Here is a 24,732-nt window from a genome sequence, read left to right on the forward strand (position 1 = left end):
TTTGAGACGGAGTCTCACTCTGTGGCTCAGCCTGGAGTGCAGTGGTGTGATCTCGGCACACTGCAATCTCTGCCTCCTGGGTTCAAGTGATTCTTCTGCCTTAGCCTCCCTATTAGCTGGGAGTACAGGCGCGTGCCACCAAGCCCAGGTAATTTTTTGTATTTTTAGTAGAGACGAGGTTTCACTGTATTAGCCAGGATGGTCTCGATCTCCTGACCTCGTGATCCCCTGCCTCGGCCTCCCAAAGTGCTGGGATTACAGGCATGAGCCACCACACCCAGCCCCAGTGGGTTTTATTCATTTATGGGGATGGAAAGAAATGGTCAGGCACGTGTTATAAGCCCAGAGCTTTCACTGGTTCCAGCGATTGGGAGTCACTGCGATGATTGTGGCCCTGGATCTTTGATACTTGTGGATTAAGGAATAAGGTATTAGTGGGGGTTCCTTACATGTATTTAATCACAAATGACTTCTTCAGGCCATCAAGAATAAGTATGCAAGCAGCAAACTTCTGAAGATCAGCACCATCCCTCAGCTGAACTCGAAAACCATCAAAGAACTTGCCTCCCCACTCATGGGAAGGTCCTAGGCTGCATGGCCCCTGGGGATGTGTGCTTCATTGTGCCCTGTTTCTTACTGGTTTAGAACTCTTGATTTTGTACATAGTCGTCTGGTCTGTCTCATGAAACCTGAGACCAATTTTCTAAATATATATTGAAGAAAAATAAAGCGATTGGTTTTTCTTAAGGTATCCATGTGTATTTGTGTATTCTTTACTGAAGAAATCAGTGAAAGCTTGCTTTGACTAATTTCTTTTTGAGCTGTTATGAATAGCATGTAAATTACTGCCATTATGGCTTGGGCAAGACCTTTTTACCATTTTCTCAAATGGAAAAAACTAGAACTTGGCTTCAGTGAACACTAACCTGTTCCTACGCTTCTTGAATACAAGTTAAGTTTATTGTGAAAATTTAAAATGGGAGGATAACCATGACACTTTCTTTTCTAGAATATAGTCAGCTGCTCTCTAATTCCTGCGTAGGAACACGTGGCCCAGAGCAACCCTTATAATGGGTCCCTTTCTCAAAGGCATGGTTGAGACCAGAGAGCGCCATCCCAAGGGTCACAGCTGAAGAAAATGGGCCCGTGGCATCCTGTTCAAGTTGAAGCTTGGGATGCATTTTCTCGTTGTGCAGCTTCAGGTACATTATGGGCTAAATGGCTTTATATATATATATATTTTTTTTTGTTTGGTTGGTTTTTGATGGGCATTGAATATCGTTTTCTATGGTGGAGTGCATCCTCAGCCTCCAAACACTAGCTTAAAAACAAAAACCATAAACATGAGTCTTGTATAACTTCCCAAGATGTTAAACAAGATGTTAATTGGTGTTGTAAAAGAAAGGAGTCAGATACATTTGTGAAACATTGCAAATTTTTGGAAGATTCATAAAGGTTCTGTGCTTTGCAGTAAACTCATTTATCTCAGTTATTTCCCCCAACCCTAGAGTGTGGTAAGAGCTGCCTCTTGCTGACAGAGAACGCCAGTGTCTACTCCTATGATTCAGGTGCGTCTTGAGGACAGCAGCCCCTGAGGAGGAGAAACTGGCTCCAGTTAGCACTGGCTTTTCTGGGCAGGCAGAACTGCCTGACTAGTGTGTCTTTAACTGTAAATTTTGGGTATCGTTGTATGTTGAAATCCTAGTATAGAGTTTTATGAATATCTTTTGTTGGGTAGTGAAGCTTGTTCCCATGGCAGCCTTAGACAACTCTGATCACAAGTGTGAATGATAACAAAGTGAGACTGTCAAAGGGAGCTTTCCTGGCTCTGACAAGCAGTTATTTCCCAGGGATGCTTGAGCTCAGCTCTTCCTCAAGAAAGCCTTTGTAAGCATACTCCAAAGACATTTTATAGCTTCCTTATTACATATTTTACTTAAATATTAAATGTCCTGACGCAGGAAATTGTTCCAGGATGTCATCAAAAAAAGACCTTTAAGATGCTTTTAGGTGGCAAAGCAGGTACCCCAAACTAAAATGTCGTTAAGTGTGGAATGAGTGGTGGAAGTAGAAACCATATCGTAAAGACACGGAAATTAAATATGAAATGATGTATCCACAGTATAGAAGAGCACTGACTCTCAACGTGGGTGCTTTGGATTTGATTCTAAGTAGTTGTGACCTCTATAGTTTCTGTACCTGCAAAAGCGTCTACCTCATATGGTGGTTGTGCTAAAGTATGCCAAACACTTAGTATAGGTTCTAGTAGGAAGATGATACTTGAACACAGCTATTATTATTTAAGGAGAGATTAATGGTCTTGGAAAGAGATGAGTCCGAGGATTCGGATATGTTAGATGGAGCTCTTGCCCGTTAAAGGAGTTTACAAATTTCTAGCTGTTGCGTTCTTTGCGTGAGGTTTCTTCTCTTTTTTCTTTTTTAAAATTTTTCCTTTCTGGTGAGGATGCCAGAATCTTTTTTTTAAATTTTTATGTGTTGAGAGAAAGATGCTAGAGGTTGAAAGGCTGACACGGTAGACTGTCACATTCCTAAATATTTTTTGAATTAGAGAAAATGATTAAAAGCACAGGCACTTGGGGCATGGTGGCTCATGCTTGTAATCCCAGAATTTTGCAAGGCTGAGGCGAGAAGACTGCTTGAGCCCAGAGGTTCGAGACCAGCTGGGCAACATAGGAAGACCCCATCTCTACAAAAAATAATGAGCTGAATGTGGTGGCACATGCCTGCGGTCCCAGCTACTTGGGAGGCTGAGGTGGGAAGATCGCTTGAGCCGTGGAGTTTAAGGCTGCAGTAAGCCATGATTGTGCCACACTGTTCTCCAGCCTGAGTGATGGAGTGAGGTGCTGTCTGCGAAAAGCACAGGCCTTGGACTCAGAGTTCCAACGATGGCTTCCCAAGCGAAGAACTGTGTGACCTTGGGTGAGTAGCGAACCATACTCATCCAGTCTTCTGGTTAGAAGGGCCTCAATGGAAGGGTATGGTCCAGTACGGAAAAAAGCATAGTGGGTAGGAATAAAAGCAAGGTTCTAAATCCCAAAATAATTGCAATCAGCTAGACCCTGGGAGACAAGCAAAACAAGGTGGGAAAGTGGGCAGAATTGTAGAATGGCTCCTCTTGTCTTTTGGCCACAAAAGTGAGGGGTGCCAGAAACACAGAGTTAAATTGTCCACCAAAGATGCACCGTGCATGCTCTGCTCTTGATTGCCCTGGAAACCAGAATGTAGTCCTACTGCCAGTGAAATCTTAACTGGGACACAACGTATAAAAGAAACGGTGGCACCTGTAAAAGAAATGGTAGCACCTAGAGGCACAGGCAGACTTAGCATGACCAGCTCCACTCAGGGCGGGTCTGGGGATGAGTTCAGGAGGCAGTCTCAAAGAGCAGGAATCCAGATTATGTGAAAGCCATGCTCTGTGGAAGCTCTGTGGAGTTTGTAATTCATAGATGCACATATATATTTTCTCATTTTTGTGAACAGTTCCACCTGGCAGGAGCCCACTCTCTCTCTGGTGCTCTGGGTAAGCTGCTTAGACAGCTGTCTGTGCAGAGACCTCTAAGCTCCTTGAGTTGAGGCCGAGATCACACCACTGCACTTCAGCCTGGGCAACAGAGTGAGACTGTCTCAAAGTCCATGACAGCTAAACTATTTTCATAATATCAGGGTATTATTTCCTTTTCTCCTACTTTCATTCTCTCAGTAGTATATGATGGAGTTTTCCAGAGGCTACATGACATGCAATGATGTTACTCTAGTAGCCAGTAGAATGTGTGTGTGTATTCTTGTGTTCTAAAAATTTCTCACTTTTAATTTATAACATGGTAAGTATTGATTGCCATAACCAATATAAGCTCAACACTTTAGCATTTTTAATTAACATTGAGGAGTGTAAAAGGGTTCTGAAGCGAAAGAATTTGAGAACCACTGGTCTACAACTAAAGCTTGAACACTTCTGCCCTAGGGTTCATGGTCAGGCCATCTCATTTAGTCCCTGGTTACTTAGAATCTTTGGTTGGGCCAGGCGCAGTGGCTCATGCCTGTAATCCCAACACTTTGGGAGGCCGAGGCGGGCAGATCACAAGGTTAGGAGTTCGAGATCAGCCTTACCAACATGGCAAAACCCCCATCTCTACTAAAATATACAAAAATTAGCTGGCCATTGTGGCGCGTGCCTGTAATCCCAGCTACTCAGGAGGCTGAGACAGGAAAATCTCTTGAACTGGGAAGGCAGAGGTTGCAGTGAGCTGAGATCGCGCCACTGCACTCCAGCCTGGGTGAGAGTCTGTTTTAAAAAAACAAAACTTTGGTCAAAGGGATGTCACTTTTTTTTTTTTTTTTTTTTTTTTTTGCGACAGTCTTGCTGTCTCAAGACAGGGTCTTGTGTTACCGCAACCTCCACCTCCCGGGTTCAAGCAATTCTTCACCTCAGCCTCGGGAAGAGCTGGGATTATAGGTGCCTACCACACCCGGCTAAATTTGGTATTTTTATAGTAGAGACAGGACTTCGCCATCTTGGCCAGGCTGGTCTTGACCTCTGGACCTCATGATCCACCTGCCTCAGCCTCCCAAAGTGCTGGGATTACAGGCGTGAGCCACCATGCCCAGCCGGGCTGTCACATTTTATACTGTGTTTGATACTGCTATACATGTTGCTGTGTGTGCACATGAACAACCCTTATTTCAAACAGGATGGCAAGTTCTAGAAGGCGGGGGTGGCCCTTTGATCTCCTGTATGTTCTTTCCTGGTAAGTGACTCCTGAACTGGTCATATTTGCCTAGCTGCACGGTGAAGAAAATGGCAGGCCAGGCTAGATCCAGAGACTAGAGGAAACCCAGGTTAGTTTCTTAAAGGTCCTAAAGGGGAAAATGGCATTTTTTCTGAAGACTTTTTAATTAAGAAAAAAAGGGAAATGTTATTTATCCAAGATTTTTCTGGTAGTCCCCATGCTGAATTTCTAAATGTATATAATAAGGTTAAGATAAATGACTATTTCTCCAAACTTTTCTTAATAGTGTAAGAATTTCAGCATCTCTACACAGATTTAAGTCTCCTTACCCTGAGTCACTCACCTATGTAAGCACCATTTCTTGGGCATCTCCTTGAGCCTGGCACTGGCTGGGTACATGATGCAGGTGCTAAGGGCTTGGTCTGTGATTTCCATGGATGAGGGTGTTCGTGCTACTCCTGGGGGATTTAACTCAGTCCCTGTTTTATCAGGAGGAAAATCAGTAGGAAAAACAAAGGCTTGTCTCAGCCAGCCAGGGGCTTACAACAAGGGACGATGGTCCTGGTGTTCCTGCCCTGTGAGAAAGCAGCTTACATGCTGGTGACTGTGGGGAGCCCACCATGCTCCTTGGTGCCAGTTGTTGTGGTGTCTTCCTCCCACTGCAGGGAGTCCAGGAATGTGAGAGTATGTTGTAAAAATATATAGAGACCACTAGTGTCAATAGGATTACCGTTCCTCAATTCATCATGTCATGGCTTTACTTTCCTCTCTGGTCACAACATGGAATTGACATTGCCTTTTAACATTGTTACTGTTAAAGAATGAAGTTTGCTTCCTGATCTTGAAGTAAAACACAAGAGAACAAAATGCCATGTTTTCGTTTCTAATCCAGATCCATTTTTTTTCCTTGTATGTAAGCCCCGATAATTTTTTCCCATGGAATTCGAGGATTCTGAAATGACTCAAAGCTGTATGCTGCTGAAACTCTAAGTTCCCACTAGCTTAAGAATGGCTGTGGCAACGGGAGGGGGAGAGGCAGAGAAAGGGCAGTCTCCACTTAACAACCATTCTGTTTTCGCTGGCAATTACATTGTTTCCAGCTTTTCACTATTATGGCAAGAAAACATTCAGTTTGCTAGGACTGCCATAACAAAATACCACAAACCCAGTAGTTCAAACAGCTGAAGGCACTGCCTCACAGTTCTGGAGGCTGGAAGTCCAAGATCAAGGTGGGCAGGATTGGTTCCTTGTGAAGGTTGTGAGGGAGAGTCTGTTCCAGGCCTCTCTCCTGGGCTTGTGAATGGCTGGCTGTCTTCTCCCTGCCTCTTCACGTGGTCTTTCCTCTGCTTGTTGGTTTCTGTGTCCACATTTCCCCTTTTCATCAGGACACCATTATATTGGATGAAGACCCATTTTAATGACTTCATTTTCATTTTGTTTGCTCTGTAAAGACTATTTCCAAATAAGGTCATATTCTGAGGTACTGGTGGCTGGGACTCCAACGTCATCTTTGGAGGGGCACAATTCAACCCGTAACAAATGTCATAAAGGAAGAAGGTATTCGCTGATTCCTTTATTTATTTAGGAGGTAGGGGGAGGGATGGGAAGAAAATTCCTATAGGGAAAGAGTTGAGAAGAGTCTGCAGGGAACTGAGCTAGAAAGCAATGACACTGTTTCCATAGTTGGAAAAGAGCAGGGCACATCTGTAAGTACCTGGTAATGTTTTGTAAGAAAAGCTACCTTATGAATGAGTACAGTGGAATACTACTTAGTACATTCATACATGTTTCTACCATCTCAAGATTTTTATACATACAGTATATGATCTGGTTTTTATAAATGTACAGCTTGAAAAAAAGATCCTTTTTGTAATAAGTACAGCATTTAAACACAAACCAACATGGGCCAGCCACATTCCAATTGAAGACCCAAACAAAGCAAAGCCGGCAGCCCAGCCCCTGACCTGTGCTTGGCGGCCCTGATGGTCCCGGCAAAGTGTAAACTAGTGTCCCTCTGTCTTCCTGGGCTCAGCAGGCCTGCTTGCCCTTGGCATGCGCACAGGAACTGCCTGCTCACGCTGAGCCCAGTCTGCAGAGGCGGGTCCTCCCTGAGGGAAGGTGGCAGAGAGGAATGTGTATGTCGGGTATGGACAAGAGAGGTGAAAGAAATGTGCTCTTCAACTAAAGGCACTTGTCAGCGGCCACCTACAGCCATTCCCTGGGCCTGGTGAGGAAGCAGGGTGCTGTTTTGACAGAAGCCTACAAGATCTCAGCAGACCTCACCTGTCCTCTCACCAGGTTTAAATACAATAAATAAATCTTATTGCGTGGTGGTTTTGCCTGCCTGGGTTCCTATGAAGGGGCTACCTTTTAGGATCGTTTGTGGAGTGATAACTCCCTGTTCCCAACCCCAGCCTATTCAGTGTCCTCCAGGGGGAAGGTACCAGAAGAGCTCCAGGCCTTGGAGAAGCAATTGCTCACTGCGGATTGGAAGGGGAGCCCCTAAGTATCTCCTCCCATTGTCTGTGCCTGGAGCTCCTCTGCCCCATGCGTCAGTCATGAGTGCCTCAGATCTTGGTCACGTAGTTGTTTGGGAACAGGCCCTGCTTGCCTCGTAGTCGACCCGTCCACCAGCCTGAAGGATCTGCAGGGAGAGAGATGGTAAAAGTGAAGATGAGTAACTGTTTTACCCCAGCCAAACACACTCTGCTTCCATGGGCTCAAGTGATATGGCACCATCCATGTTGTTTTCCCTTTGTTCTTTAAATCAAAAAGTTTGTTGTAAAATGTAAGATATCTACCAAATTAATAAGGCACTCAGCCAAGCCCATGGACTGCTTTAATAATGGATACTCAAGGTTGTCTCTCTGGCTTCTACTCCATCTACTTTGATTAGGAGGAAGCCTACCAGGTCTAATAAACTGAAGGGTACAGCCTTTGTCTTGCTACTAAAGTTGGTTCAGGAGGACACATGACTAATTTGGTTTGATCAGGATAAAACTCAGGACTTTTGTCTAATGGCAAAGAAAAGTTTCAGAGATGTTGCAGATTTCATATATCATTTGATATGCAGGCCTGGAATTGCAGCTGCCATTTTGCTACCATGAAGAAAAACAGCTTGAGATTTTGGGGCAGCCTGGGAGGCTGTCCCAGCCAGTCAGCCACACACTTACCTTCTTTGATAATATCAATAATGTCATTGGCATTAAAGCTGAGTTCATCTGTGTCCTGCGCGTCATAGGCATACAAAGCCTTACACTGTGGCACCTGAGGCTTGGGCTTGGGCTGGGGCTTGGGTCTGCCCCCTGCTGGGGGAGGCCGACTGGTGGTCTGTCTCCGGACCCTGTGGGGAGAGTAGAGCCGATGAGACTGGGTCCCAGGAGTAGGCAGCAGCACTGAGGGGTGGTTTGGGGCATGGTGGCTGTCACTGGCCTGTTCAAGTTCAAATCCAGCTCCACCCTTAGAAGACATATGGCCCAGGGTGCAGTCTTTTAAACCTGAGGAATAAAACTGACTTTCCTGACAAGGTTGTTGCAACCCCAAATAGCTCTTACAAACCTTTGCTGCTGCTGCTGCTGCTGCGGTGTTCCCAGCATAGAAAGACACGTGAAAGACACAGCCATATAAAAGTGTCAAAAGTATACCCATATATTTAAATCATGAACATTCAGGTATCCGTCCCTCCCTCAAGTTTGGAAATGGAACTTTTGCCAGTGCCACAGAAGCCTGTAGGCATCTTTCCTTCACTGAATTCCCCCCAGAATTACCACCTGAGGTAATTCTGGATCATTCTCTACTCCCATCCCATCCCATCCACCCACCCACCCTCTCATCATTACTTCCCAGACTTCCCTCTCCCCCCATTACTACTCCAGAGACTTCCCTCCCACCCCCTCATTATTAATCTAGACTTCTGTCCCACCACCTCATTATTACTCCTCAGACTTCCACCCCCTCATCATTACTCCAGAGACTTCCCTCCCACCCCCTCATTATTACTCAGACTTACCTCTCATCTCATCCATCAGTATTACTCTTCAAATCTCCTTTATTACCCCTCAGAGCTCCCTTCTGCCCCTCCAGAAATGTTGCCGTGAATATTCTTATACAAGAGTTTATCCAGAACAGTTTCTCAGCATCTGCACTACTGACACCTGTGGCTGGATAACCCTTTATAGTGTGTGTATATGGGGGCAGGTGAGGGAGGCTGTCCTGTGCCCTGCAGGATCCCTGGCCTTCAACCACTGGATACAAGTGACACTCCCTCCACTCCACTGTCATAATTATTAAAAATATCTCCAGTGCTGAAACCCTAATCCAGATCCAGCTTTAACTGGATTATTTGTATATACTATGCTGCCTCAAGTCACCATTCATTCGTTGTTTCAAAGCATGTAAGTTCTACTGGTTCCTGCTTAGTGAGATCTTCAAACTTATACCTGAATCAATTATTTAATAAATATGTTAATGAAAAGCATCTAGCAAAAACAAAAAGGAAAACAGAAACATGGAGAACATTTCTTTTTTTTCCCACTTTGCTTAAGGACAAACCAAAGTAAAGGCTATGTTCATTTGCTTACGAAAGAAACAAGATTTCTCCTTAAAGAAGTTGGGCTGGACCTCAACATGGTAGGCCTGGCTGTTAGGTCCGGGCACATCATTCACACCCGCAGGAGCAAAGAGGAAAAGGGGGGCTTTCCCGGGACCTGAGTTCTGGAAAGAACCACCACATCCAGTTTTGAGCTGCACTCTGAGGAAATCGCAGCCTGCTGGCCTTGCCCATGTCCTGTGATGATAGATGCTCGTGGGGTGCTGATGAACAAGCTGGATCATGAAGGGGAACACTGGCTGCCAGCAGGGTAGCAGACTGTCCCCAGGAGGGCTGGGCTCCCCTAAGACTGGGCTTTTCCTCCACCCCACACGGGACGGGGCAATCCTCAAGGCTACTCAGGCTCCACTCCTCTCGCCACTCTTGCCACTTTTAGTGTAGAGGAAAGGCATTTTGTAGGTTGTCAGTGTGACATCATTTATTTCCTACCTCATGTCTACTGGAAATCCCATTCCCTGTTGAAGTGCTTGCTTCTCTGAAAGCCAGCCGGGCAAACAGGTTTGTAATTAAGCACCCTATATGCTGGGGATGTGTCAGCATTTGGCTAATAAGAGCCATTAGCCTGGATACCAGAAGTCAACGTGACTTCTCAGCAACAAGGAATAAAAGGGGGTGGGGGGCAGGCATTACAAAACCCTGGCAGGGAGGAAGCCTCCAGCCTGGCAGTCCACAGAACTGGGCTGGGAGTGCACGTGCAGGGACACAGAGGCACATGTGTGCACGCACATAACACCAAAAACCGTCGTCCCTGTGTCCCTGGGGGACTGATGCTAGGACTACTCACAGATACTCAACTCCACAGACATGTCCCTCATATAAGAGGGTGTAACAATTGCATATAACCTATGTACAGCCTCTTGTATGTTAAACCTCCTCTAGATTACTTGTAATACCTAATGTAATGTAAATACTATGTAAATAGTTGTTATACTATATTGTTTAGGGAATAACGACAAAAAAAAAGCGTTTTAAAAAATACAGGACTGGCCAGGCATGGTGGCTAACATGTAATTCCAGCACTTTGGGAGGCCAAAAAGGGTGTATCACCTGAAGTCAGGAGTTCGAGACCATCCTGGCCAACATGGCAAAACCCGTCTCTACTAAAAATAGAGAAATTAGTTGGGCATGGTGTAATTTATCATAATATATTACAGATTATACCTGTAATCCCAGCTACTGGGGAGGCTGAGGTAGAAGAATCGTTTGAACCCAGGAGGCAGAGGTTACAGTGAGCAGAGATCATGCCACTGCACTCCAGCCTGGGCCACAGAGTGCGGTCTCAAAAGAAAAAAAATTTTTTTTTAAGTCTGTACATGTTCACTACAGAGGCAACTATCCATATTTTTTCTGAATATTTTCAATCCAAGTTTGGTTGAATCCACAGATGTGGAACTCATGGGCACAGCGAGCCAACTATATCCATAGACAAAAATCTGTCCCGTCTTGTCTGGTGGGAAAACCCTACTGTCCTTAGTACAGACTGACGAGGTCTCTGGAGACCAAATATTGGGGGCCTAGGTACAGGGTCCTCCTGCTGAAGGACTCCCCTTGCCAGGGTGGGAGTAAGACCTCTTAGTGGGAAGACAAGACGGATGGCTCCTGAGAGGGAAGACCCTCCCTGCCCTGGGCATCACTCACTTGTTCTGCCCCATCTACCCCCAGCTTTGACTAAGCCCTGTTTCTTTCCTTCACGTCCTCTTTGCCAGTTGCTTCCTTTCTAGAACACTTGGCCCTCATGCTAGCTCAGCTGTTATTAGTTCACCCCATCCCACCTGAAAATCCTTCTAACAGCTTCTCTCTGATCTTGGAAAAAGGACCAAAACCCTTCATGGCGCCTACAGAGTCTGCCAGGTGCGGCTCCTGCTCATACAAACCTTACTCTCTGCTGCAGGCCACACTGATGCCTGCCTTCCTTTCTCCGTGAGCCCTGGTTGGGGAGAGGACCCTTGTCTAATACTTCAAGCTTACATCATATTTATCCACTGAAACCCACAACGATTTCCCCGTAACATCAGGAAGAAAAGAGGGATGTTAGCATTCACAACTTGTCCAATATTATCCTGGAAACTCCAGCCAGGGTAATTAGGCAAAGAAAAAAGAAAAAAAAGTCATCTAGATTGTGTTAAAATAGACCATGAGTCTGATCGAACAAATTCCTTCTGGTGATGATAGCAAATTATAAACAAGAGCTAAGGGGATGAAGGTGGACCATGCAAACAGCTGGGTGTGTGTGGCCACAGTGTGGTCTTTGATCTCAAGGCAGCAGAGGCTACTTCCTCCGGAGAGGTGACTACTGGCCAAAGTAAAAGCTCAGGAATTACCTGGGTTCCTGTGTAGACCCATGGCAACAGCTGGCCTAATTGTCCAGGTTGTGTACAACTGCCACTATCCTGGCAGTGTAAGCCATTTGGTCCTTTATCACTAGGCTGAATGGGGTTCACAGTACTCCACAGTTGGGAGGTGGCGGAGGCCAGGACAGCTTTGAGATGGGGCATTTGCTGGGGAGCAGGGTCTGGACAGCGGGGACTGTTTGATGGTGGCAGGGAGGAGGGGGCCGGTGGGTGGAGGAAGGAGGACCTCTGTACTTTGTATTAGGAGTGGCAGCACTGATGCCACCGTTGGATCTTACTTGTGACCACAAGAGGTACACCACCTCTGCCAGGGCAGCATATTTCCAAAGCGAGCCACAGTGAGAGCCATTCTCCCTGGCCAGCCTGCACATGTCTATACTCTTTTTGTGAGAGCTAGCAGACAGGTTGTCTTCTGGGAAACTCTGCCTGTAGCTGTGTGAGGTCTGGAGAGACTCCCCTCAACTGGGCCAAGGCCTTGTGCTAGGCATCAGGTGCTGCTTCATTTTACCCTCACGACACTCCTGTGAGATGACTGATTTAGGCTCCTGGGATTTCCTGCTGGGTTCATCACTGGCCAACATGGTGGCACGTGCCTAAGGCTCCTGGCACTGCAGCCACACCGATCTTTCTGGCTCCTTGGTCTGGCTGTGCTCTCCTGGCCTCTCCCTACTCCCCAGGCAGCACGGCTGACTCCTACTCAGCCTTTGGACCTTATTTCCATTAGTGCTTCCTCATACTCTGGCGAACCCCCTGCCAAATCCTCTCCTAGCCCACGCCTCCTCCAGAGCAGAAGTGAATTGTAACGTGACATTGACTTGTGTAGCACGGCAAATTGTCTTGCTCTGTTGCCTAGGCTGGAGTACAGTGGTGTGATCTTGGCTCACTACAACCTCTGCCTACCAGGGGATTCTCCTGCTTCAGCCTCCTAAGTAGATGGGATTGCAGGTGTGCACCACCATGCCCAGCTAAATTTTTTTTTTTTTTTTTTTTTTTTTTTTTTTTTTGTATTTTTAGTAAAGACAGCGTTTCACCATGTTGGCCAGGCTGGTATCGAACTCCTGCCCTCAAGTGATCCGCCCACCTCAGCCTCCCAAAGTGCTGGGATTACAGGTGTGAGCCACCATGCACAGCCTATTTATTTTTAGAGATGAAGTTTTACCACATTGCCTAGACTGGTCTTAAATTCCTGGGTTTAAGCGATTTTCCCACCTTGGCCCCCAGTGATGGGATTACAGGTGTAAGCCACTGTACCTGGTCCCAGGCCTTTTTTCTAATTCAAGGAAAGTTTTACAGAGAGCTCTCAACAGCACGGAGGAACACAGGAAGTCTGTGCCAATGAAGCAGTCACAGTCTGTACAATTCACCAGACTGGAGACCTGGAAGTCACAGAACACAGTCGGTGGGAACAGCCATTTTCCCAGACTCCATCAGCCTTGAAAACCCAGGCAAACTCCTTTGCATCACTAGGTGGCGATCCTGCCTCATTAATGAGAATTACTTTCAAAAAAAAAACTGCCAGAAATTTGATGAATGAGGTCTTCTAGGTGCCTGGAGCCCCCACTTCCAGCTGAGGCAACTGGTTAATCCAGGAGTTAGGGATTACACACCCCGTCACAGGGCACACGAGACCTGCATGCCCACTGTGCTAGTACGGGCTGCTCACTCCAGCTGTGAGAGCTGATAGAACTTTCAGGAATTTTATGAGCCTGTTGTCAAACATGGCCATTATTAAAAATCAAATCATTGACGACAAAGAAACATTAAAGCACAGGCAATAAATGCTCATCACTTCTCCCTACTTCTCACCGCAACCTCCACCTCCCTGGTTCACACGTTTATCCTGCCTCAGCCTCCTGAGTAGTTGGGATTACACAAGCATGTGCCAACAAGCCTGGCTAATTTTGTTTTCGTATTTTTATTAGAGTCGGGGTTTCACCATGTTGGTCAGGGTGATCTCAAACTCCTGGCCTCAACTTATCCACCCGCCTTGGCCTCCCAAAGTGCTGGGATTACAGGCATGAGCCACCGCACCCGGCCTACTTATTTTCCTTCTGTCTACACATTTGAAGTTATTAAAGTCTATTGCTGATGCACGGCAGAAATACACAATGGTGTGAGACTTTCACCTTTTCCAAACTCTGCACCCAGTAGTAGTCACACCGGTAGCTTCACACTGGCCACAGGGAGAGTATTTTACCACAGAAACTGGTGAATGTTACAGCGCAGGCCTTTCCCTCCCGAGTGCCCACCGTGGAGCAGCACACCACCATCCTGCCCTCCTCATGCTGCCCTCACGACAGCACAGGCTCACTGTTGTCTACAAATGCCTTGCCTACTTTTGTTTGGTTATTTGCTTATTGCTATTATTTTTAGAGACAAGGTCTTGCTATGATGCCCAGGCTGGGGTACAGTGACATGATCATATCTCACTGCCATCTTGAACCCCTGGACTTGAGCCATCCTCCTGCCTTAGCCATCTGAGTGCCGGGACTTCAGCCATGTGCCACCATTTGTTTCATAATGGCTGTGTAGAATTTAGATACTGTTGGTAGTTCTGGTACTTTGTGACACAGTATTTGCATTTCTAATAAACATCACAATTGAAAATTGTGTTACAAAAACATTTCATTGAGATAATTTTTGTTTTTTGAGACGGAGCCTCACTCTGTCACCTGGCTGGAGTGGCATGGAATAACCTTGGCTCACCACAGCCTCTGCCTCCCAGGTTTAAGTGATTCTCCTGCCTCAGCCTCCCAAGTAGCTGGGATTACAGGCACCCGCCACCATGCCCTGCTAATTTTTGTATTTTTAGTAGAAACAGTTTCACCATGTTGGCCAGGCTGGTCTCAAACTCCTGGCCTCCAGTGATCCTCCTGCCTCAGCCTCCCAAAGTGCTGGGATTAACAGTGTGAGTCACTGCACTTGGCTAGACAATTGGGAGTTACAGCAAGATTTCAGACTCACAATAAGGTTTTTTTCCTTTTGACGTTTCAATAATAAATGCTCCTTATATAGATAATATATACATATGTTAGTATGTGGTTATAAAACTATACATCACTGAGCAAATCCAGTGTTTCATTATACCTAATTTTTGTACAATGCGATTTAGTTTTCCTATTACTACTTGACCCATCATTTATTTCAGGGTAATTTGTACACATTACTTTATGTGTCTATTACCAATGAACATAAATACATGAAAAAGCTGAGCTACAGCAAATTCATTTTGCAACAGGTTCTTTTTTCTGAGTGGGGCAATCACATTATAACCCAGAAGCAAGTAACACTTCCTGATGAGTTAAGCACACTACCTCCAGTTGGCTTTGTGAAAACCTGCACTGCAAAGTAAGTCCTGTATTAGTGACCAGAGAAGACCAAGTGATATATTTGCCCCAAGACGTTAGGATGTCAACTGACATTTGAGCCCTCATAGATGACTGCTGAATCTCACAAGATGCCAAAAGCCCACAAGAAAACAAAACCCCCAGTGACATCAAAATTCTTTAAACTGAGGGCCAGTTAATTCCCTCTGCCTGGCAATGTCCATCCCTTTCCGTGGGATGTGCATTGTTATGATGACTGCAGCGGAGATGTTTAGTTAGAAAGAGACTGTGGAGGCCGGGCACGGTGCTCACGCCTGTAATCCCAGCACTTTGGGAGGCTGAGGCAGGTGGATCCCTTGAGGCCAGGAGTATGAGACCAGCCTGACCAACACAGCAAAATCCCATCTCTACTGAAAATGAGCCAGGTATGGTGATGATTCATGCCTATAATGCCAGTCACTCAGGAGGTTGAGGCACGAGAATCACTTGAACCTGGGAGGCAGAGGTTGAGCTGCAGTGAGCCAAGATTGTACCACTGCACTCCGGCCCTGGTGACAGAGTGAGACTCTGTCTCAAAGAAAAAGAGAGAGACTGTGGAATGGTGCAGAGCCAGAAGGAGTTTGTGACTTTTCTTCTTATTCAGTTTGTCCAAATGAGCCTCTGGTGTCTAGTGACTGTTACCATTACTGCTGCAGAACTCTGTGTGCCACTGACGCTCTGTGCCTACGAAGGAGAGTCACAGCTGCCAAGGATGTGTGTGTGTTGGGGGCTGGCGTCTCCCTGCCTGGTCTCCTTGACTCGGCTTTCTTAGGCTGCCCATTCCCTGCATTAAAGCTGTCAATGCCTGAAGCATAGACCTTCGTGGAGTCCAGAGATCTGAGTTCTTGAGAATAAAGCCACTGGGCCAGGGAACGTCACCTTTCAATCCTGGTAGAGCACTAAAATTTCCTTGCAAGGCCGACCAATGAATAACAGTAATGAAACCAATACAAAAGACCTTTCAATTACACTGTGCTTTATAGCACACAAAGCTCTTATTTAACCTTCAAGAAACTCTTGAGGACTGGGTTTTCAAAATTATTGTATTATTATTATCATCACTATTATACAGGTGAAGACACCAAGGAGTAGAAAGATTAAGTGACAAGCCTGGTATAGAAGGCACATGGCTCAGTAAATATTTGATGAGTAAAAGAGAAAGGAATGAATAAACGAACCAGGGCTCACACCCCGCTCTTACAAGTGCAAATCCTGTGCTCTCTGCACTCTAAATGCTACCTTTTGCGAATTTCTCTGTAGCTCCCACACCTCCTGGTGGGCGTGCCTAGTCTATCCCAGGGGAAGCTGGGATTAAGCTTTCAAATATTGCCTCTTTGTTCTGCAGATGTGAAATTTATGTCTTGAAATTCCAAGAAGGAAAATAATGGCATTTTGTTTCACTGGCTCTTAAAAATATGCTGTGTTCCAAAAGGTTGAATCTATAAACATTACTGGAAAATGTGGAAATGGATGCCAGGAATTCCTCAGCACCATGTCTGCCTGAGCCAGGATATGGCTGCTGCTCCTGTAGATTATGGGTTGAGAAATATTGCTATTGGACACTTGATGGAAATTTTAAATCCCTTGAAAATATGACTCCATTGGGAGATCTTGACAAGAGACACACAGGCAGCATTTAAACTTTTCTATTGATCCTTCTTTTGTGGCATGCCCAGAAGCCCTACCACTGAGCACTTACAAGATTTATCTGTTTTCCCAACTTCCAGCTGGAGGAATCTCTAGAGTATCTTGAAATTTCCTAAAGTTGTCCTCCCACAAAATGAACCACAGGATTTAAAAGGTCAACAGATGTTTCCAGTCTGAGTTTTAAGGCTTCCAATAATGAACTACAGGTAGATTATGTACATTTTGATTACAGGAGGGAAAATTACAAAGCACACTGGATAGTGAGATCTGAGCAAAGGTGGATGCATGAACTGTTTATAGAATTCTTGCCTAGCCTCTTCTATTCCCTTGAGAATCAGGAATGATCTTAAACCTGAATTAGACTTTTCGAAAGCTACACTAATCGATGGCAAGATCCTGACTCCCACTGCAGATCTCGTAGTGCTTCTGGAGAATGATAGCAAGGGTAAAGAGTCCAGTTGAGATGGTAATTAATTTAGTGAAATCTTCATGCTCTCTTCAACTGACTGAACCTAAAATAAACTGATAAAGACTTGCCTGAATTAACCTGAGGTGCTAATTACATCATTTGATTGCATCCATATTACAGGATCCAAAAGAAATTACAAAAAAAAGTACACTGAGGGATGACAGAGAAGAAGGAAAGATAAGTCCAGAATGTGCAAGCCAGGAAATAAAGACCATAGTAATTCTACTTCTATAGATTGGTAAACTCAAGGTAACTGTTTGCAACTTTGATGTATATAGGAATCTTCAAGTTTATGGAAAAAGTACAAACCTGGGATCCTGAAATTCCCTGCATGCTTCAGCAGCTGCCTGTGGAATAAATGCAATTCATGTTTTCTTGGCAAATAGGAGAAGCTATTAAATTTAGGTAACCATGAGGATCCGTAAAATGCCACACTCAAAGTCTCTGGCCACATTAGAAACTTTTAATTTTCACCTTTATGTGTTTTAGAAAATAAATACTAAGAAAATGCTCAACCCTTTGCCCAAGTTACGGTTTCTTAAGGAATGTTTGCACAGCAGATTTAAGGTTACAGAGAGGAGGCTGGCTAAGACATAGTGTGCCTACTAATTGTGTTTTACATATAAGGAAATTTTACTGCCTGGTACACAGGTATGAAGGTGTCCTCTCTGTCTGGCCTCATGGCCAATCTCCAAGACAGCAACACGTGTACCCAGTCTTTAGGCCTGAAGGCGGCAAAAGGTGTGATAAGATTTAAATACGGAACCACATGGCAGAGGGCTGGAAGGGAGCAGCCTCGGTTAAGACACAGTGTTCCTAAATTGCCTACTTTTGGCTGACAGATGCTCCCAGCTGGCCGATGTGCAAGTCTGCAACTTGCAAAGTAGGCTGGAAAGATGGTTTTGCTTGCCAAAACCAAAGCAAGTAGGCAGCTAGCAGACAGAGCTAAGAGATGTGGTGCATTTTGTTGACTGCTTTTAATACCCTGCCTACTTGGAGGCATCACACTGGGCCTAGGAGGGATTGTAACTTAGTTACGCTCACCCACCTGAAAGGTACAGCTCTGGGTAGAGAGTGAAAATCCCGTGAGCCTAACAGCACTCTTGCAATTCACCTTCACATAAAGGCTTCCCTGGCTTTATCAATCAGACTATAGTGGTTTTCAAAATGTGGTCCCTGGATCACAGTATCACCTGGGAACATGGCAGATATGCAAATTCTTAGGCCTTACTCCAGACCTACAGAGTCAGAAACTCACAGAGTAGGCCGGCAAGCTTTCCAGGTGATTCTACTGCATGCTAGAGTTTGAGAACGTCTGGTTTAGACCAAACCAATCAGGTAAACCATGGTCATTAGCACTGGTGGGGTATAGCTACTTATCCAAGAGTGAGGGGAAGTGGAAGGGAAGAAGAGAGGGAGACACACACACACACACACACACACACACACACACACACACACGTACAGAGAGAGAGAAACAGAGGTGGGGGGTCTATATAAGGGTAGCATTCACTCTACTGATGGCTGTCTGTGTGATAAAATTAAGGTGCTTTCAGCCACACACGGTGGCTCATGCCTGTAATCCCAGCACTTGGGAGGCAGGCGGATCATGAGGTCAAGAGATTGAGACCACCCTGGCCAACATGGTGAAACCCCATCTCTACTAAAAGTACAAAAAAAATTAGCTGGTATGGTGGCACGCCCCTGTAGTCCTAGCTACTTGAGAGGCTGAAGCAGGAGAATCGCTTAAAGCCAGGAAGCAGAGATCGCAGTGAGCTGAGATCGCGCCACTACACTCCAGCCTAGTGACAAGGCAAGACTCTGTCTCAAAAAAAAAAAAAAAAAAAAAAACCAAACCAAAAAACAACTAAGGTGCTTTCATATGTGTAGCCCAAATGAAGTGAGATAAGACTTGCCAGGGACAAAGGAACACTAGGTGAGAACACAGTAAAGTTCGTAAGAGGTTTGTGGTCTTCAGAAGAAAGCTGCCCCAGCAGGACAAATGTCAAGTAATAGGACATAAAGGCGAATGGGGCCAGGCGCGGTGGCTCACGCCTATAATCCCTTTGGGATTTAGCAGAACTTTGGGAGGCTGGGGCGGGTGGATTACTTGAGGTCAGTTTGAGACCACCCTGGCCGACATGGTGTAACCTTGTCTCTACTAAAAATCTAAAAAATTAGCCGGGCATGGTGGTGCGTGCCTGTAATCCCAGTTACTCGGGTGAGGCCAGAGAGTCACTTGAACCTGGGAGGAAGAGGCTGCAGTGAGCCGAGACTGCGCCACTGCACAGCAACCTGGGCAAGAGAGGGAGACTCTATCTCAAAAAACCAACCAACCAACCAACCAGCACAAAGGTAGGCGGACGGCTGCCCACTCAGAGGAAGCAGCTGTTGTCTCTCTTCCTGCATGGGTCTATTTTGCATTCACACCTTCTGATCCTCATTTGAAACTTCTCCATTGTGCTAGAGACAGAAGAGAGTGGAAAACAGAAGTGGGCCTGAGAGAGAGGAGAAGAGACAGCGGGTGGGAGCAGGCCATTACTGGCTTTAGCGGACAGAGCCACTCCACCACAGAGAGTCGTGCAGAGATGGAAGATTCCTTACAAGTCTCTAGTTCAACCTCCATTAAGTGACAGGGTCCTTATCATCATCATCCTGTCATGGTCATCACCACCATCAAGCTAGAGTTCAGTGAGTAGACTCCTGAATGCCAAGTACCATGCTAGGTATTTTATGTGTATTATTTCTAGTCCTCCCAACAACCCTGCAAGCTTGATGGCATTACATCACTGTTTGGACAAGGAAACTGAAGCTCAGAGAGGTAAGCAGCAGGTCCAGTGTTAGAGAGGCCTCCCTCCCCACTGTATCAACATTTAACAGCATTACTCCAAACATGCCTGCCTGGTGATCCCCATCCACTGGTGCCTGAGTGCTCCCAGGGACAAAGTACTCTTTACATGTGAGGGCAACTCATCTTTGGGTTGCTGTAATGTTCTTCCTTTTACTGGAGCCAAAATCTACCCCCTGGCAGAGTTCACTAGCTGGTCTTCAAGTTGGTCCTAATTCCATCCCTGTGACTCCACAGGACATGTCTTTACCCCCTTTTAAAACTGATAGCTCTTCTAATACCTACACAGAGTTTCAGGATCTTCACTTCCTCCGGCTAAAAAGCCTGGGTTCTCTTCCCCACTCCTTGTTTATATTCTAGAAAGGCAGAGAGGCTCTCACTGTAAAGCCACAAAGACTCATATGCTTCAACAAACATTATATGCCGGGATGTTATTCTTTATGTTGCTGAAGACTCTTAGAGCTATTGTATTTTTGCAACTGCAGGCATAGACATAAATCAAAAGCTCCATTATTCCTCAACCATGCAAGAAAGCACAAAGAGGTCACAGAGTAACTGTATCTGGGGCCCAGAGGGAACCCATCTTCTGATGTTTCCAAGATAAGCCCTCTCTGGAGAATGAAATGAGTTGTGTGCCATTAATGTTGCTGTACCTTTAGAAATACCGGCCACAGCCCCACAGCCTTGGGTCCCACCCCCACCAAATATAGCATTGAGGTGGAAAACTGAATTTTAGAATCCTATATTGGATTCTAAAAGGAATCTCTTTTAGCCCAAAGGAATCTCTGAACCCTTGTTTTGAATGATGGAGATGGAGCTTGCCAGCCTCATCCACAGGATGTGAGACTCTTACCCTGCAGCTCCCTGGTCCGGGACCTTGAGGAAGTCCAGGCTCTCAGGCGTCTGTGACACTCGGTCAGAACCGGTAGACTGCTGCCGTGGCAAGGGCGGGCGGGCCATGGAAGTGTACAGGCTTTTCTGATTGGACCTCTGGCTTCCAGGAGCATGGGGTTGTGGCACAAACTGGTTTCTGATGACTCCGTTCTGATGGTATCCTGGAGAGAGGAAGACAGAAGGAAATAAGGCTTACATTTTTGGATCCTTTGCCAAAAGTCTCTCCATATTTTTTCCATGTACTAGTCAAGTGCAGCTTACTTAACTTCTGAGTCTGTTTCCCCATTTGAAAAAAATAGAAGGCATCACTGCTAACACATTGTGAGAATTAGAGCTGATGCACTGTTCCCCCGACTCCTGGGCTTTATTGAGGTGTAACTCACAAATAAAATTGTACGTATTTAACATGTAAAACAAAGTGTGGTAAACTTCCCGGGATGTGCCCAGAACACAGTGGACACTCAGCATGTGCTTGGTGATGACAGAATCCCCAGATTTCCCGGGATTCAAAGCCCACAGTAAGAAAAGGTAAGCTTACAGCTGGCTGGGAGACACCTTCTTGGGCCTAAGAAAAATTATGAGGTTATGACTCGAGAGGGCTGGCAGGCAGTTGTTTAAACAGCTGGACATAAATTTTCAAGGGGTCAGTCTTGGGCATCCATGGCAAGGAGCACGCTGTGTGAGGCAGAGGGTGTGCTCCACACAGGCAAGGGAAATGTGGCCACCCAGTTGGATCAGTCTGTCTGAGCAAGCTGTCTCAGCTGAACACGGCTGTCTAGTTAAAATCGCATTAGCCAATAAGTAATGGGTTACAGTGACGTGCTCCAAACCATGCGTCTTGGCTGAATCAGCCATCAGCATACCATGCTATGTATGAAGAGGCCCTTATTCATTCTCCCACTGACAGATCCGAGCTGAGTGGAGAAAGATAATAAGACTATTCAAGGCCCACTTTGGTGAACTCCACCCAAAAAACTCTTCCAACCAAATTAAGAGAACTCTTTGGTACTAATGGGATGATGATGCTTTTATAAGAAAGACTAGGGGTTCAGTTGTGGCTCTGCCTCTGACACCTACACTGATCATGAGCAAGAGAGCTGATCTTTGAGTGTCAGTTCTTCATGAAAGAACCACGAGGTTGGTCCAGAATCCGCTTGGTCGCTTCCAGCTCTGACATACATCTTTATTATTGCAGAAACAGGGTTTTTCCTGTCCGGTAATAATAAGTAGCATTCTTTCTTTGAACCACGGTTTTCTCGGAGCTTTCAAGAGGGTGGCTCTTCATCTAGCCATGTCTCCAGCAATTTCCTCCCACAGGTCACCAGATCAGATCAGAACTAGACATTTGGAGCAAACAGCTTCTCTTCATCTTAACTCGTCCTTCAGTCAGTGAGAGCCGAATGGACTCCCACAGGGTTGGGAGCGGGGGAACGGAGGGAGGGCAGAAGGATCCCTCTTGCTGCATAAGGTCCCAAGGAAAGGAGAGGGGCATCTTAAGAGTGTGACATGCCCTCGGGATGTCACATGCCCAGTGATAAAAGTGGGGTCCCCACAGCGGCTGCCCCACATGCTGCTCGAGATCCCCTTGTCCACAATAAGGTCAGAAGTTAACAGTAAGCATTTAGACACGTTCATGGCGGTTTGACAGATCTATTTCATGCTTGCTGAATCTTATGATAAGAAATTTTGGCTTATATATACTTTGAAAATTCCATTCTTCTACTAGTTCATTTTTATTATATCATACAAACATATGGTTTGTGATCGACTGGAAATTTTTTTTAACCCCCTCTAAAGCCCCTGGTCTTTCACCACAGGCAGTTTGAGAAGTGCTGGTCGAATGGATCCAGGTCCCATTGTCTCATTGACGAAGGAATTGTCACTTAGAGAGTTAGCGAGCCCTGCTCAAGGTCAGAAACTTTGTGGCCTCATTTGATCTGAGGCTACTTCAGCCAACCTAGCTGAGGCCAGCGAGCTTTCCAGGTGGACGTGGCCGGAATTCTCCACTGGAACCAGTACACTTGCAGTAATACGATACTACAGCACTGCTCTGAAGTTCCTTTGTGCTTGGATTTTCTTCAGGGAAAAGGAGGAGACAGGGCCAGGTCGAGGCAGGATGGGGACTCCAAAAACAATGAGAATTAGTTTCTCACTGCTGGGTACCAGGGTCCATACCTTACCATGCAACTGTGAGATTCCAGAGACTAAAGAAGTGTCTTTTTAATTTTTTCTTCTGGAAATATGAAATGAAAGTTCCAGAAATGAACAATTCCTAAGGTTTAGGTTGTGTGCCATCCCACTCTGTCCCGTCAGGACACAAATCATCCCTTTGCCCAGCCTATCCGTGCTGCGTGTACTACCCCTCATCAGTCACTAAGCAGCCGTCTTGTTTTTCCTTTCTTTTCTTCATTCTTTTTTTTTGAGATGTAGTTTCACTCTTGTTGCGCAGGCTGGAGTGCGGTGGCACGATCTCAGCTCACCGCAACCTCCGCCTCCCAGGTTCACGTGATTCTCCTGCTGCAGCCTCCTGAGTAGCTGGGATTACAGGCATGCACCACTATACCTGGCTTATTTTTTGTATTTTTAGTGGAGACGGGGTTTCTCCATGTTGGTCAGGCTGGTCTCAAACTCCCCGCCTCAGGTGATCCGCCCACTTTGGCGTCCCAAAGTGCTGGAATTACAGGCATGCGCCACTGTGCCCCGCCTGTCTTGTTTTTCACAATGGCCCCAGGATGCTGGCGATTTGGATATGCCAAAGAGAACCCATTAAGTGCCTCCTTTAAGTGAAAGGGTGAAAGTTCTCAACTGAATAAGGAAAAAAACCTGTATACAGAGTAAGATCATAGTAAAAACATAAGATCATAGTAAAAACAAATCTTCTATCTGTAATATTGTGAGGCAGGAAAAAAATTCCTGCTAGTTTTGTGGAAATCTCAAACTGCAAAAGTATAGATGAGTTTTGGTAATATCTACATTTTCAAGCCCCCACTAGGGGTCTTGGAATGCATCCCCTGAGGATAAGGGGGACTACTGTAGTGGTATTTGGCCAGAGCTGGGTAGTGGTAGTGGGGTGAGACCTGACAAACTCCTATTTCCATAAAGCAGCATCCTATGTCTTAAAAGCTGATAAGTCTGATGGTCACGGACAAGGAACTCCTTTCTCTCTATCAGAAGCCTTTCCTTAAGGGAGTAATATTTCGAGGTAATGAAAACTCAGCCACAGTTCAGGCTCACTGACTCCTACTTTCCTGAATTTGGAGGTCTCAAGCAGGGCTGCTGTGTTATACATCTGGCACTGAAATGGTCCATGCCTGGTTAATACGTGTGCATTGATTTGCTAATGGGTTTCTTCCCAAACATAATTTATAGGTTATGGGTCCAGATTTAGTGGTCTGAGACTATGGCACATGGCTGGCTTACCTGGGGGAGGAGGAGCAGCTCTCATAGGGTAGTTGGCATTTTGAGTCCCACTGGAATAACCCCTATTTTGGGTAGTGTTCCTTCTGGTAGGACCTGAAATAAACAAGCAAGACAAAGTTAAAATCAGTGCTACTGGTTGGTTTTATGGCTCCTCGTGGTTCTTTGCATATGCAAAATTTTTGAGAGACTTAGAGTCCAGTTCTCAGGTGGCTCTGCAGGAGAACAGGTGCAGCAGAGAAGGGGCAGTGAGGGAAGGATGCAACGGTAGCTATATGGTGGGAGGGGCCGGAGGATAGGTTCACAGAGGTACAGTTTTGAAATGTTAGAGACAGTAGCTTTTAAAGAAGGACTGGTAATCTTACAGAGGTGTTCTATTTTTGC

General features: G+C 45.7%; 2 protein-coding genes across 2 annotated transcripts in view; one reads left to right on the plus strand and one right to left on the minus strand.

Moving 5' to 3' along the window:
• The window catches only part of CCNB2 (cyclin B2), a 20,624-nt gene extending 19,873 nt beyond the window's left edge, over positions 1–751 (plus strand). The window contains exon 9 of the mRNA XM_017531907.2: positions 479–751. Coding sequence (XP_017387396.1) covers positions 479–589 — 111 coding nt within the window. The 3' untranslated portion in view covers positions 590–751. The remainder of the gene's footprint in view (positions 1–478) is intronic.
• A 5,553-nt stretch (positions 752–6,304) lies between these two features.
• Positions 6,305–24,732, minus strand: part of MYO1E (myosin IE) — a 230,912-nt gene continuing 212,484 nt past the window's right edge. The window contains exons 26-29 of the mRNA XM_037739750.1: positions 24,352–24,444; positions 20,891–21,092; positions 7,922–8,091; positions 6,305–7,392 (exon numbers count right to left, since the gene is read on the minus strand). Coding sequence (XP_037595678.1) covers positions 7,316–7,392; positions 7,922–8,091; positions 20,891–21,092; positions 24,352–24,444 — 542 coding nt within the window. The 3' untranslated portion in view covers positions 6,305–7,315. The remainder of the gene's footprint in view (positions 7,393–7,921; positions 8,092–20,890; positions 21,093–24,351; positions 24,445–24,732) is intronic.

Source organism: Cebus imitator, unplaced genomic scaffold (genome assembly GCF_001604975.1).
Source record: "Cebus imitator isolate Cc_AM_T3 unplaced genomic scaffold, Cebus_imitator-1.0 Scaffold74, whole genome shotgun sequence".
Classification (NCBI taxonomy): domain Eukaryota; kingdom Metazoa; phylum Chordata; class Mammalia; order Primates; family Cebidae; genus Cebus; species Cebus imitator.